General features: G+C 39.2%; 1 protein-coding gene across 3 annotated transcripts in view; it reads right to left on the reverse strand.

Moving 5' to 3' along the window:
• Positions 1–15,807, reverse strand: part of esrrb (estrogen-related receptor beta) — a 39,490-nt gene extending 23,683 nt beyond the window's left edge. The window contains exons 1-3 of one of the 3 annotated variants that reach the window (XM_086149287.1): positions 15,352–15,807; positions 11,450–11,518; positions 2,060–2,469 (exon numbers count right to left, since the gene is read on the reverse strand). In XM_086149287.1, coding sequence (XP_086005413.1) covers positions 2,060–2,469; positions 11,450–11,518; positions 15,352–15,401 — 529 coding nt within the window. In that variant the 5' untranslated portion in view covers positions 15,402–15,807. The remainder of the gene's footprint in view (positions 1–2,059; positions 2,470–11,449; positions 11,519–15,351) is intronic. The other 2 variants (XM_086149296.1, XM_086149305.1) reach the window with 2 other exon arrangements.
• Between the last annotated feature and the right edge of the window lie 330 nt (positions 15,808–16,137).

Here is a 16,137-nt window from a genome sequence, read left to right on the forward strand (position 1 = left end):
CGACAGAAGATGGATTTTCCCTCTGATTTTGTTGAAAAGTAGGGCCAGTCAGCTGAGGAAGTGCAAATCATTGTAAAGTAGATGCAAAGAAAAGACTTATCACATAATCAATATCCATTTTTGTAATGAGGAAAATGTACTGGATACATTACGCTTATTTCTTTTTTTCTGCAATACTTGAAAAAATGTTAGCTACGAGGGAGTCACTCAAGGTGAGTGCAAGGTGACAAATTGAGTGTCATGTACATGGTTAACAGTAACTTAGCATGTTGTTTTCCCTAAATACTATAGAACAATGTGATAAAGGGCTCGAAAAGACAGGTCCTTTGTTTTCTTCTCATTAGAGGGCCATCACACACTCCACCCTTGACTGCCTCGTTATTCATTTAATTAATCAGTTCTCATCAACAGCACTCTCTCCCTCTTTCAAAGGTTCCACATCCTGCTATTTACTCCATCCATTTTCCTCCAGCAACACTGCATGTATTTCCTTCATCATTTCGGAGGGCATTCACCTCCCCCCAAAGTCCCTGCCTTCTCTGCTTGGGACCCCTGTCTGATTATTATGCCATTAAGCCTCTCCTCCTCTCATCTGAAAGAGCAGCAGAGTCCCTCTTCAATCTAAAGAAGTCCTGTTTTTTTTCCCCTCCTTTCCCTGAAATTACCCAGCGACGCGTGCCTGAGTTTCTAATTGGTATGCCCGTCCCTGGAGACGGCCCCCTCCCTTCTTCCTAATGAAAAGCCTCGGCCTTAATTACACTTTCCAAACGCTGATTGTTATTGACAAAACTCCTGTGGCTCGGACAAACGACGGCAGATTAGCTCCATTACAGGCAGCCCTCCAAGAAGAGAAAGAGAGGGATTTCAAATCGACAATGCAAAGTGAGGGGGGAAAAAGGAGCTTTCATTTTTTTCCTCCTCTTAATTGTTTGGGCCATTGGTTCACTTAAGACGTCTCTTTCTTCTGCGATGCCTCTTTTCTGTTCTATTGTGTTGCCGTCAGTGTACTTTTAGTGAGGGGACAAAAGCTCAGTTATGTTACTTGGGAGAAAATGTTCATCTTTTGTCAATAGACAGGATTGCTGATGGCAGCATGGGTAAACAGGCAGATTTGGCCTAACGCTTTTGTTTGCCTGCAAAAGGTACATAGACTGTATAAAGCTGATAGGGATGTGAGGTCCAAAATCAACACCTAGAATCAAGAAAGACAGCCTCTTATCAATATGATGCTTACAGTTATTTGTTGATGACTATGTCACTTGAAAGCTAATATTCGGTGTTATTTTATTTAATAGCACTTGAAAAATGTGTTTTCTCGATTTTCAGCTGTTTGTATTGTAGTATTAAGCTGGCATTGTTTAGAAATCGGCAGCTGTGCCAGTTGCGCACATATTTTTTTCAGGCCTCTACAATATTTCCATCCTACTGATTAATCTGGAGCAGAGCGCACAGTTTCACAACGGGGGGTCTTTCATTGCCTCTCTAATGAGAAGCTGTGATACATCAAGCCTTCCAGATAGCCTATCGCACCCAGGTCCCCAAGAGCGCCCATGCACACAACCACACGCGCACAGAAACACACACATGCACACACACAGGGGACAGAAATAATATTACATGTACTCTCTGGCCCCCAAGGCTAATGGGCAAACGGCTTCTGTGCTCCACCAAAGCTGACCTCTAAGTGATGATGTCATGTCCACAGTGCAGCGCAATAGTGACAGATGATATCATTTTCTCACTGTCTTTCATTCTTCCTGTAGCTTCTCTCATGTATATTTTTTTCTAATCTAACTTTTATCTAAAGATTGTTGCTTAAAAAATATTCATTGATTTATTTTGTTGAGCTCGTGCTTTGTAATTGTTAAAACTAGAATCCTCTAGAGATCCAGTCTCTTGTGGTTTTTCATGCAGGGAGTCCAGAGTACTCAATATACCTGAGGTGCCTTGTGTAGAGAGTCTTTAGTTCCTCATGATGGAGGGAACATCATGGGATTAAACAACCTGTATTGAGTGTATTCAACTGTTTGTTTGGGGGAAGGTGAGTGAAGTAAAATACCTTGTATCGTTCTTTTAAAAAAGGCTTTGCAGGCCTCACAAGAGGCTACCCCATAGTGATACCCAGAGGCTATATCTCCACAGACCAGGCACAGCCTCTTGGGGAGGGAGTTCAACATGTATTCGCACTTTATGGACGAGTCCTCCATGATGGTGCTGGAGCAGTCGTCATAGCGCTTGCGGCAGGGGCCAGCTCCAAGGCCATTGGGGGTGAACATAGGTGGAGAGTCCAGACCGTTGGAGTGGCTGTTCATGGTATTAACATAGCCACCACTTGCATCTGAGTTGCCACTGGGGCTGTGGTGGCTGACCGTGTCGATGACTGAGGATGGACTGGATGGCTCTGTCTTGATGTAGGACCCACAACTGGAGGGTAGGTGCCGATCATCAGCAGCCATTCTATTTAACAGCCTACAATGGGGGGGGGGGGGGGGGGGGGGGGGGATAATGGAAAAGGGTGGAAAACAAAAGATAAATCATCAGTAGATGTCATAAAATGAAACAAATCTGCAATTGAGCATCTACGTAACTTAAACCTCATGCACAGAGTGTAATCATTCAACCCCATGATTTGACCATTAAAGCATAAATACATTTTCATTTTACAGTAACATTCATATCCAAATTAAATAAAATATACAATTGTTTATATATACAAGAGGCCAGAATGATTTTCATACAATCATACATCAGCAACTCTGTATATATTTATTTATGATAACAAGCTCTAATTTGTAAGATGACATCTGTTAATGACGTGTACGGTATTTCTTTTTCAGCCTTTTCAGTTTCCTGTCCTCCTAACAACAATGTGTCCTAACACACGCACACACACACACACACACACACACACACAAGCACGCAACAAAAGGGGAGGTACTGTACATCTCCACAGTTAAGAGAGCAAGATGGACCTTGACTTGTCTCCTTGAGTCAGCAGTCAACCAAAAGGAAACATGATGGCTAAATATTGACTTTTTGCACTGCCTGTTTAATAACTGTAGTTCGGAATACATATGCAATCTGATGCTTTAACATGTGCAGTGTTTTGGCTAAGGCCACAAAATGTTTTCTGCACTGACCATATAAATCTATTTCAGTCCTCTATAACCTTTAACTTGAAATTGATGAATAGAAGAACAACTGAGGTACAACTTTTCTGTTAGTAAACAAAGTTAACTCAAGGTATATTGGTATATAGATATAGAGCGGTATATATAGATTGGTATATTGGGTGATATTGGTGATATCTCTATTTATTAGGGATGCTGTATTGACTTAGTGAACTCTTGGGGTCAAGACAAGGTCACACATTTAAAACCACACACATCCTTCTGCTTTAGCTACCACAGAAGGGGTGAGAGGTCACTTGCACTTGCCTGCATTAACAAAACTGAGCCTTGCATGGCTTATGCAAATACAGACTCAAGGGCTTCAAATGAGTAGCAGCAAGGCAACTGAATTTGTCTTCGAACATTAGTCCATTAGCATATTGCCAACTAATGGTAATGTTTACATATTTGACATGTCAGTTTACCCTTAGCAGTGGGAGAGATACCTTCCCCACTGGACTCTGTCTGTCTGATTGGACCATCGCTGTCTCAGAATGCTTGAGAGGAAACAGGAAACCAGAGGCCTGAGCTATGTCCCCTTTTGGTCGGCCAGACTGCCTACTGCTCTCTGTGGCTGATTTAATTGTGAGGGTGGGTGACAGAGAGGTTCAGGCCCAGGGGTCAGTGGGTCAACCTTATTTTCTCACCCTGCTTTCCTGGGCCCATGGAGATGGGGGTCAGCATGTCAAATTAAATCTCATTCCCGGGTTTCTCTCCCCGCTGTCATGTATATTCATCGAAGCTCCAGGTGCCTACCACTTCTGGAAATTCACAAAAAGGTTAACTGCTAAAATAAATAATAAAAAACGCCCCCTGTTAAAACCGTTGACCTTGTGGAATAAGCCCTTAAGCTAAGCACTCCTGAAAATTTTCTTGCAATATAAAGGATGTTTTTTTAAACTGATTAGAAGTAATTCAGAGGGGACAGTCAATTTCAAGTTTTCGCATCTCTTACTCTTAAGTAAAAATGTGCGAAAATAGATAATATATGTGACATTGTTTGGGGGGTAGGAGATTTTACCCTTTTCAAAATTATCAATGTTTGAAACCCTAAATGTCCTTGCATACAGAAATTGGTAAATTGATAAAGTGAATCCACTTCATGCCTATCTCAAATTGAACTTGTCGCTCTCGATAATGAATGCAGATTGCATCCCTGTAAATTAATGCATGGCTCTGTGTTCATCTGCTTTATGTTCTCTGTTTCAGATGGATATGAGCACCTGTGCTAGGGCACCTACACTTGGCTTATTAAAGGCTATATATTAAAACGCAGAAGCACAAGATGGCTCCATTTAGCTTTTATTTCACAAATTCACAGTAAGCTTAACCCCAGTTCAAAGGCCATTTTCGAGGTGACACTTAGCATAATTGCATAAGTGTCTTAACTGTTTCCCCTCCAGCTCAATGTGATCATTTATTATAAATGTGCTGCCTAGAATCCCCTTTACTCATTCACTATGACACATTATACCAATACCATGCTTATGTTTTTAACAGGCCTGCATATATTGATTAATGATAGTGGGGGAATAATAACCACTTGAACCTGGGGTATTAATCAAATGGTCTAAAAAATTTCTATGAATATTTGTAGCCTCCAGTCGAACTGGCCCAATCTAATTCTATAAATATCATTGTAAAGTAAAATGAATTATGAACATCACGTTTTTTGACAGCAGCAATAGTCCTTATAAATTATCCACAACGCTGGTCTGGTGCTTATTAGCTTGTATGTAATAGACATTTCAGACATGATGGTCTATTGAAGAAATTTACCTAAAATTGTAAAATCTAGAGTTCTGTAGTATTTTCCCATTGATTTGAACACTTTCCAAAGTCTGACACCTGTATGAAAAAGGAGCCCAATTTTTTCAGTGCATAGTATCCCTCCATCTCTTTTTCCTCTCTGTGTTACTTCTTCTGTAGTGTCCTTTGCAGCCATTGAAATTCATGCTTAGTAGTGGGTTATGGACCCGCAAACGCACAGTGCACAGCCTGGTTTTCATCTGATTCTACCTGGCCTTCCCGACAGCATTTCAAATCCATCATATCATTCCACTAGTGCTGCTGTGGCTAGGATTAGCTGGCCTAATGATCTGGCAGCACATCTCACTTTTGTTGTTTCTTGACCTCTGAGAGGAGGACTGAGGAACAATCCCTGATGTCTCAACACTTTTCTTGCCTGCAATATAAACTCTTAATAATCGATGACACTGTCAAGAGAGTATAGAACGTTCAGAATGTGATTGGGTCAATTTGTAAGTATTACTGCTGAGATGGCCTTTCTTCTGGAAGACTGGCATCCTCTACTGTTTTCGGTTTGATGAGCACCCTTCTTGTTTTGTGTGTAAATCAGAACCTGGTATACCCCTGCCAGAGGCTCAAGAAGTGAATAAGTTCCTTGTCCCTTTCACCCACAAGGCCACAAAGATTCCCAAAACACTATTTTATATCAGTTTCTAACCTCATCCCAATGTGTCACATCCCTGCTACCTGATCAGACAGAGTTAGGATGGGTAGTGGAGGTGGGGGTTGACATCTGCAGGCAGGGTGATGGCGATATCAGATGCTCCAATAGGGGCAGATTGGTCTGGAGGGCCCCAAGCGATGTGGCCTGATAAGCCACTGGCCCCAGAGTCACCATGGGTAGGACAAACTCAATTAGCCCCTCACACAACTCCTCTCAGCCCAGCTTTGCCTCTCTGACAAAACAGGAACCTGAGGGAGGCTGCCACAGTGACCTCTCCTCCAGGGTCGACTGCCACCTTTTTCCCATTTGACACAGTTGGGGAGCCATTTTTGGAGGAGCAGAGGCTGGAAACCAAAAATCTTATATGCTAAACAAAGGTTGCTATGGTTAATACAGCTCACTATGTGCTATCACAGAGGAGAAATGAAAAATGATAAAAGATTGGTGCCCCGAGGTGCGATGGCCCTTGGGAAAAGAAGGGGAAGCCTGTCTGTTGCTGTAAAGTAAATGATCATCAAGGGAATATGGGGCCAATGTGCTTTTGGGACAGTGGGCATGAATGTGTCTTTGGACCAGTGTTTTATATGATCCTAGTGTTGTAAATGCTGCAAACTGAATATGAAAAATGAGTATGAAAAATGGAAATATTGGAGGAGTTTGCACCTAAGGTTAGTTCGGGGCAAGTCCTGCTTTCTATTAGAACTCATCCTAATTTATAAAGAAAGACCTCCTATTTAGGCAATTATTATCCATTATTATGTATACATAAGGTAACATATACATAAGAAAAAACAAAGGTTTCAATATAGTTTGTATAAAGTAGCAGTTTTAGCTTTATAACCTTAAGTGCTTCTAACATTAAACAGGGATCATTATTATTATAGTGATGATATTTAGAATTGGAATAATGACTTTGCTGCTCAAAAAAAAACCTTGCCCTTTTCAAAAAGAACAAATCACATAAATAACTTAAATGATAACAACCACAATAAAAACATAATATCTACTGTATACACATTTCATAAATTGAGTTAATGGAGGTCTGGTTCTTTTAGCTATATGAACAACTTACGTTGCCAGTTCTTAATAAAGTCAAGATTGACAACATGACATCATGGTAGGTAGTGTAAAAATATGTTGGTCTGTGGAGAATGTTTTTCTGCTCTAACCCACTCATACCACATCTGTACTCTGTGACTGGGGTGAGAAGAACTCTCCTGGTTGCCATGTAGACCATTTTGAGAGAGACTGTTTTGATCAGTGAAGGAAGGGGTCCACGTGGAATAACGGAGTCCCTGTTTTGTCAGTGAAACTTTGTAGGCAGCCCCTTTGTGATGGGCCTAAGTACATTATTAACATTTTGTCTGACATTAGAGAGATGATGACAGACATTTATGATGTCTAAATCAATCAAAAACAAAGGGGAGGTTGATTGGGAAGAGCAGACAGAAAAAATCTGGAAAAGATGTTTATGCATGACTGGCACAAAGAAAAGAGATAGAGAGAACGCTATTAATTGTACCAATGGAGAGCCACGGCCCTGGATCAATAGTCCGTAGGCTAAGGGCTAGTGCAGGGTTACCACTGTAGGGACTGTGCTGCTCTGTGGCCTGTGCAATTACATTTTTTTCATTCCCCTCCACAGGATTATATTTAGCTGCTTCACAGCATTGTCACTGAAGTCTTTATAAAACTATGAGCTCATTCCACTATGACAACATGAGCATGGTGCACTATTGGCATTGAAAAAAGTGCTAACCAAAGAGCAGATCACATCTATTGATCTCCCCTCCTACTCTTTCCTATGCTGTAGGACAGGGACAGGGGGGGCTGTCTTTAATACAAGCACTGCTGTTTGTCTGACCTAAACTATCTGGCCCACTAGGCAGGTGCGTGCATGTGTGTGTGCACATGTATGTGTGCGTGCATGTGTACTTATATAGCTTTCTTCCAGAGAATGAGAAATGCTGATTATGATGAAGTTTGGTGAAAAGGAGGGTTGGGGGGTTCTTTTTGAAATATTCTACTTTAGAGTGCAATGAGTTAACAGCTTAGAAGATCTAGCAGGATTTGGATTGCTTATCATCCTGTACTATAAATTAGAAGTTGAATGATAAGTGTGGCCCACAACAGTGTGGCGATCAAATTTCGAATTCTGCTTTTTCATTAGAATAGATTAGTGGAAAATTCCTCAGATAATACTCAGAGTATTTCGGCAAAAGAATATCTGCCAAAACCCATCACAAGAAAACAGGTATGGTCACAGACAGAATCTGGTGGTGAGCAATACGTAACTGATACACTAATACCAATATCACAATACTTTCTAAAAGAGCCAGCGGGTTCCTTCCATACACAGAGAAGGTTTTAGCCCTCATTTGCTGTGCGTTCTGAGAGTTCAGCAGTTTGTCCAAAATAAGAAGGGTATAATTATGTCCAAAAACACAGAATTAGAAGTGTTTAACTCATAATCTGGTAAGGAACCTTTTTTATGCACAAATCCTTTCTGAACAAGTCCGGCCTGATTTTGATTAATAGTTATACACTTTACAAAAAGGTGAGCAATTAAATGAGAATTATATAATTAATTGAAACATGGGTATTTTCTTTCTGCAGTCTCCACCCTCTGGTTTTTGTGGAAAGAAATCCAAATAATGAGGTGCATGTAAAATGCTTCTTTATTGAATCATATGAGCTTAATGTGTGTGTGTGTGTGTGTGTATGTGTGTCAGTGTATATGTGCTGTATGTGTGTGCACGAATGTGTTTGTGTATGTGTATGTTTGGGTGCGCTTGTGGTTATGTGTGTGTGTGTGTGTCCCACTGAAAAAATAATATCAGAAAGGGTTAAGGCTTTTTAACACAGTCCAGTGTAAATCACAGATTTCGACACAGTGACTCTGCGTAAAGGAGGACTGAAGCATAGAGCCATGCATGAAATTACTTCATTAATCTTCTTCTGTTGAGCCGGTCTTGTTTAGGAGGCAACTCTACCTGCTTAAAACAAAGAGCCAAGTCTGCCTGCATCACAAATTATTGTGTTCAAAGAGCCAAACACAAACTGTCAAACAGACAGCCATGGACTCACATGCGCAAAAATTCAGGTTATCATTAGTGAGGTTATTAGGTGTCAAGGACAAATTAAAGACAATCATGCATGGACATTTATATATTTGGAAAGGCTCACAATACCAATACCAGATAGATTAACATAACAGCAATAATACAGCTTGCTAATTTACAGTAATTTGCTTCTAAAAAATTACAGTACCTAGATTTAAGTTTGAAAATGCCTTGCACAAAATTAAAATCATTCTTGATCTTCTTTGATTCTGTCTTCCACAGCAGCACACATAGTCAAAGCAATCGCCTCCGGCTTTTTACAAGCTCATCTCTACCAGCTGCCACATATTTCCTATAAATAGTGCTGGTAATAAAAAGGCGGGTGGGCCTTAACTGATTTATATGGTAGGATCCACCACCACACCATTCAGGAATAATTAAACTTTGGGGATATTTCCTGAATTAATGTGTCTCCTTCAGGGGCAATCTAAACACATTTCAGCACCATGTCTGGTGTCTGTGGATGCCCTGGGAGGGAGGGACTCTCCAAGGGACAGGTTCAACAACCATCCACTCAACATAACCATTCGATTGCACTTAGCACTGTAGGGGTGGTCTCATTAGTAGGCACTTTAATAGGCATGTTTTTTGAACAACAGGCAAATACACATATTAAGTGCATCGTCATATAAACTGAGGAACACAAACAGAAGCAGAGCCATAATAACAAAACAGTTTGGTAAAGCAACTGTATTACAATAGCAATGGTGTGAAAAGATGTACAGTTTAGATTTTATGAGGCTTGGGAATTCATTCTTGGTTATTAGACTGTATCATTTGTCTTTATTTTCATTTTAACTATTCAGTTACTGAAAAGAATCTCTGAGGTCCTCCTGAAACACTCTATTCTGATCAAAGTTTGGGGGGGGGGGCTTTTTTTAAATACACAAACATGTATTTTATGATTTTGTAGATGAGTATTAAAGGCTATGCTTTCTAACAAACACAGGCCTACTGTCATCTGTGTCATGAAAAAAAAACATGAAACATTTGTGTTAACCCTGAAAAATGGCAATCCATATTTGACATAGGTCAAGAGAAACAAATCTGTCAATAGAATTTCCTGTTCACCACAATGAAACTAGCCCTATAGTGACTGGCGTACTGCTCACTGCCATGTTTATGGCAGGTTATTGGTCCTATCTGCTTCCCCTGGGCAAATCATGGATGAGCAATACTAGTACTCTCAATGAAAGAAAAATGCATGATGCCACCCAGGGATGCACATTTCCTTTTTTGAAATTTGAGCATGTAATATTTTTGTACTGCCACTTTTCTCCTTCAAACTGTACAGTGTGTCTAATACCCGACTGGATCACTTCATACCAGCCGTACAAAAGTGATGTGAAAAAGTGTTTTGTCTAAAACATGTAATGGCGCGAGGCTCACCCTAATCATACAGAGAAGATCAGGCAAAGCTGTCAGTGGGAATCAGAGCTGCTACTGTGATGGACGGATACAATATTGATTTCATAAATAAACAAAGCTAACCATCGATCCTAATGTTATTTTGCATTTCAATTACTGCTGTGTAACATAACCTTCAAACAACTGGCCACTCAATTCCAATAGCCTTCACTGATAAACACCCATACAGTTACCCAGTGACATCTCATTGTTAACCAAGTGGGAATTAATGATTAGATTAGATTTTTTTTTATTAGTTATTCAGTTATGAAACATTGCAAAACTGGCAAACTGTATTTGTCCTTTTGTCAACAAATTATTCTGAAGAAAAAAATGTGCAACAAAATTTTAGTTAGCAGAAATTTGACCAGGGTGCCACTCTGTTGGAGGTCTTTCCTTAAGTTAATTTCCAAAACTTCTGTGTTTCTCAATCGAGTCGTGTGACTTTTGACGTATGTGTGTATGCATATGGTCATGCATAAATGTGTGTGTAAATTAAGAGGAGCCCTTCAGTGTTGGATCAACAGGAAGAAGTGCTGACGCACCGTGTTAGTGATAGCACTCTGCTGCCACAGGGGCATGAGTGCCCACGTAGGCTAGCATTATCCTTCTAGACTAATGGATCTAGTTATTTTTAAACAGATTCTCATACTGCGGTGGAGGCGTGCAAGGTTACCATGGATGAGAAAACAGTATGGATGCTTGTGGTGGCAATGGGTTGTTTTTTGTATGTGGGAATTCAGAATTTTATATGTTTTGATAAATACATTTCTAAGAATACATTTCCGCTCTAGAAAAAAAAACAAAATCAAAAGTGTCACACCCAGTGATGCATACATTCTGCACAGAACTTTTCACCATGTTATTTTTACAGCGAAAAAATAGAAAACATACCTCCCTTAAAATATCACTATTTCTGTAAAGATTTTATGAAAAATATAAACTACAGTGCAGCTGAATTGATATATTTAAAAAGACTAAAGATGTGTTATCAGGACAAAAAAGACTAAGCTTTGATCTACTACTCTTCCTTTTCCATGAATGGATGGAATTGACGACAAAGAGTAAAGAGTTTGATATGGCATCTTGAAAGCAAACTTAAGCTCACTATGTCTGAGCCAGAATACCTATGGAGCTACAGAATAGTGAAAATGACAGAGAGTGTTAAGATACTCTGAATCCCCATTCGGCCTAGAGAAGGACAACATTCCCCACCACCCTTTTGCTTGGCTCAAGCTGAGTGACATATTTTCAGTGAAAGTAATGATACTAGATACCAGAAATGAGAGGGCTCCAGCGTGGCCAGTGGACTCAGGAATCTCTCTAATGAATTGGACAACAAAGCCCTGTTGGTACAAGGAAGAAGTATTTAGAATCGGGTGACATATTCAATTTAAAACATTTGGTTTTCTTTAAGAGGCACACATCCCAATGCCTCCTTAAAAGTGGGTGGCAAAATGAAAGGTGGGGGTGGAGGGATGGCAGATCAGCTGGGCTGTAGCTACAAGCCACAAGCTCCTGTCCTGTAGCGGAGTGGCCACTCTCGGCCAGAAGCTTCTTCATGTAATGTATTCTGAAACCAAATTATCGTAAGCTGATCCCATCTGGATAGTGTCTGTGAAGACTGCTTTGGTTATCCACCACTGCCTTTACCCTATGATAGCATCTCCATGAAGACAGTAAAAATCTGATTAAACCGACAACAATGAAACACTTGGTCATAGAGCAAAGAGCTTTTAACTTAAGATACACTAATGTAATTCCCCAGTCTTGGTTTCTGAAACCTAATCAGAATCAAACTAGCAGCCTCCTGGAGATGGGAGTTTGAAGGCTCAAATGCATGAAGCCGGGAATAAATTCAAATAAATTGATATTTAATTCATCATTGAGGACTAACTTATTTCTGCCTTACCAAAAATTACATTTAAAAGCTTTCATTTCATGAAGGGAAACAGGATCGCGGAGTAGATCTAAATCAGTGAATGTGTCAGCCTGTACGGAAAGCTAGGGTGTTGATGGGACATTTAGAACCAGAAAGAAGACATCTCAATCCTGCTGTGCAGGCTGCATGCTTGTAGGCAGGAGCAGAGAAACTCAAGCTAACAAGCTCCTCAGTATAATTCTGAGTGGCACAGCCTGAGTAATGAAAGGAAAAAAAGGCTGTTCATAAACGGCTTGTCTAACACCATAAGAAAAATTTCAACTTTAAACGAACTAAAACAGACACATGCACACATACTTAAAATGTAATTAGAAACACACGTGCCCTATAAAACAACAAATTTGAGCAAATACATTAATAAAATAAATAAATGACTCTCTTACAAGAACACCTAGTTTCTCTTTGAATGTATTTGTGTTTCAAATAACATCAGTATGAAAGATTCTTACTCTCAGTATAGTCTAATTTCCAGGCAGTGGCCATGTCCTCAGGTCTATCTATAGAGCACATACTACAGTGCTTTTACCACAGTGCAGTGCTAATTACATAAAGTACAAATGTCCCAATAATTCTCTCATCCAAGAATTGCAACCACACTCAACATGCTGTGTGTGTGTGTTTGTGTGTGCGCATGTGTGTGTGTGTGGGTGTACACGTGTGTGTGTGTGTGTGTGTGTGTGTGTGTGTGTGTGTATGCATGTGATCCTATGACTAGGCTTTACAAATGTTGTAATCTATGAAAAATATTTTCTTGAGTTCAGAAGTGAGAAAAAATTATTTCACAAATATATTTGACTGAAAGACATGACTACAATAGATATCTGGACTATTTCAAACCACTGCCTACAACTGTTAACTGCAATTTGTTTTAATGAAAATATAAAATTCTTTTCACTTCATTTTACATAATCATTTTACATAATGTTATGAATTTGAAAATAGATATTAAAAATGTTCATACCGCTCAGAGTAGCATACCGCTCCAAGCAGTTTCAACATGTTCATATACACAGTGCACACATCACTATCATTCAAATAATATGAGTCTTCTTCTTTTCCTTTCAGCTGGTCCCTTCAGGTTCACAGCAAATTATCTGCCTCGATGTAACCCTACTCTCTGGATGCAAGGGTGTATTGATTACAAAAATAACAATAAAAATGGAAATAAACTTGATATATGACTCAGAAAAGTTTTTTGCTTGTATACATTTTGGGATTTGGTATTTGCCTTTTAGAAAATTGACTAGAAAATTATAGAATACAATATAGGTTGAAATTTAACAATTACAGCAGAATACACCGAATTAAAGTAAAACACAATTCAATTACAAACACACACACATATGCAAATGTACACACACACACACACACACACACACACACACACACATACACACACACACACACACACACACACACACACACACACACACACACACACATGTGCGTATTATTTTGAGACATTTTAAATTAAAGTAAAAATATTTCACTTTTCAAATGTTTTTATAAAAATAAAAACATTTTATAAAAATAAAAATGTCAAATATAACTTGGGTAGAGTAAATTTAATTCATTAATATATGCTAAATTTTCATGTACAGTGATGAGAATTACTTGAAAACAAAATTTTATTAACAGTGATTTTGCATTTAAATAAAAAGTGTCTTCATTAAATTGGCTTATTAAAACATGATTTTTTTATTATTATAGACTTCCATTTCAGAAAAGCCCTTCTTATTATTGTGTTGCTGCTTGTGTATTTTATATTAGCATGTGTGAGAGACACAAACTGTTACAATCAGTGTTGAAGAATAAATGTGAAGCAAAAACACAAAGACGTAAAGAAAACAAAATGTAAAAATTTTAATGCCTGAGATTTATGCTTTCTTGTAAGATTTAGACTTTGTGAATAAAGGAGGAACTATGTCTTCACAAAAAGGTGAAGAAAGGAAACGTCTCGCTTCACATTCAAATGTAATCTGACAGGGATGTTTTATGGCAATAACTATAATGAAATGTAATTTATGACAAAATGGAATAAACTCCTTAAATCATAAGTCATCCTTCATATTTGGTAAAAGACAAGTTATAATAGCAAGAAGACGGCAGAGTTGGGAAATTTACAGCGAAAATGCATTATTTAATTCTGAACTATTTTGCTAAACCTAAAGTAGATTATCAGAACGAACTAAAGCATGAGCGAAGTTTTAGATGCTTATACGTCTTAAACAATCACCAGCTTGGCATAAAAAAAGTCTGATAAAAAGTTCATGTATTAATATATTTAAGTCTGAACTAAAACATCTATAAAATACCAATATTCCAGTTGCATTACGTTTGACGTGACGAGGAAAATTATACATCTAAACTGTTTTTTTTTTTTTTGGTTCGTTTTTTATATATTAAAAAAAAAAAAGGAAACAAGACATAAATATTGCCGAGAAGTTAAAACATCTAATTTAGTATGAGGTCACATATATTTGCATTGTGTTTGATTAGTTATGATTCTTAATCAAGACAGTCCCAGCTGCCAGGAGGCTGTAGACGGTAAAACCTGCTTTGTGCGCGGCTGGCTGGGACAGACCTGCTGGCTGTGGGGATCGGCTCTCATTCATGTTTCTCTGCTACAGATATTACTGTGTGTAATTTATCCTTTGCATCTCCACATATTAACATAAATCTTAAATCCCTAAAATACTTTTGCCATTATCTCTGGATGACCCGATTAAAGAATAAAGCCATCCACAAAAACAGCCTTGAAACCAACAGGACAGGTAACCCCATTTTTTAGGGAGAAACCTTTCCACTTTAGAGTGGGGCAAGCTTAATCGATTTGCCACGCTCTGAATTACATTTTGGTAGGACTGTAATATAGGATGTGTTAACATAATAAGTCTACACACACTTTCACAGTTCATCCTGTCCTGTTTCTTTAAACTCTCTGGCATGAATTAAAAATCCCTTAATACTATAGAAAAGAGGAAGTTCAGGATTAAGAATGTGACTTTGGATGAGTTGATACATGAAGACAGAAAGAAGAAAAAGTACATCACTATTAAGACAGGAAAAAAGTTCAGTGCCTTGACTTGTAGGTGTTAATTGTGAAAGAACACAAAAGTAGACACTGTTTAAGGAGCAGATGGTGAAAAGCAATGAGATCTGAAATAATATCACTGATATGAGGTTAAAAGAAAAAAAAAAGGGATTGAGGGAAAGAAAGAAAAGGAGTGCACCTACTGGTTATGATAGCTGAGAGGGTCTGGAAGACAAAGTTCTGAAATGTCCATCAGTCCAGTTTTAGCATTCCAGGAATGAAAGGAAGAGGAAAGAGAAAACAACTGAGACCCGCTTCTTCCCCAAATAACAGTACAGCACCCTCAGAGACGACGCTGACAAAACCCCCTCCAGCACTGCTTCCCCAAGCCTGCACAGGTATGTTGGACTGTAATGGATTGAGTAGGCGTGTGTGTGCGCACGCGAGCATGTGTGTTGTGTATGTGCTCGTGTTTATGTATATATGTGTGGGAGTGGGAGAGAGAATGTGTGTGAGTGTGTGTGTGTGAGAGAGAGAGAGAGAGAGAGAGAGTGAGAGAGAGAGACTGTAAGTAAATGTGTGTGACAGAGAGAGTAAGAGAGGGACAGTGAAGGGGGAGGAACAGATTGACTGAGAGGTAAAGGGGGGGGAGAGAGAGAGAGAGAGAGAGAGAGAGAGAGAGAAAGTGGGGGAAGCGCAGGTAGCAGCAGGATGAGCGCTAAGATGGAGAGAGCATGAGAGCACAAGCAAGAGGAATGACTCTTTCCACAGGCGGGATAGGGCTCTTTAAGACTCAAGGGCTTGATGAATATGGAACAGCTGCTGTTGGCTGGCTCCGAAGGGGAGGACTTAAAGCGACAGAGGGGCCGGCATAGCACTGGGGAGGAGGATCCAAATGGCTCAGATGGAACACACATGCCAGACATTGCTCGCACACATATAGACAAAACAATGATTTTTAATTTCTTTTTTTTTTTTTTTTGTCATGT

Source organism: Fistularia commersonii, chromosome 1, assembly GCF_037954325.1.
Source record: "Fistularia commersonii isolate RoL2024-O1a breed Wild chromosome 1, RoL_Fcom_v1.0, whole genome shotgun sequence".
Lineage (NCBI taxonomy): Eukaryota > Metazoa > Chordata > Actinopteri > Syngnathiformes > Fistulariidae > Fistularia > Fistularia commersonii.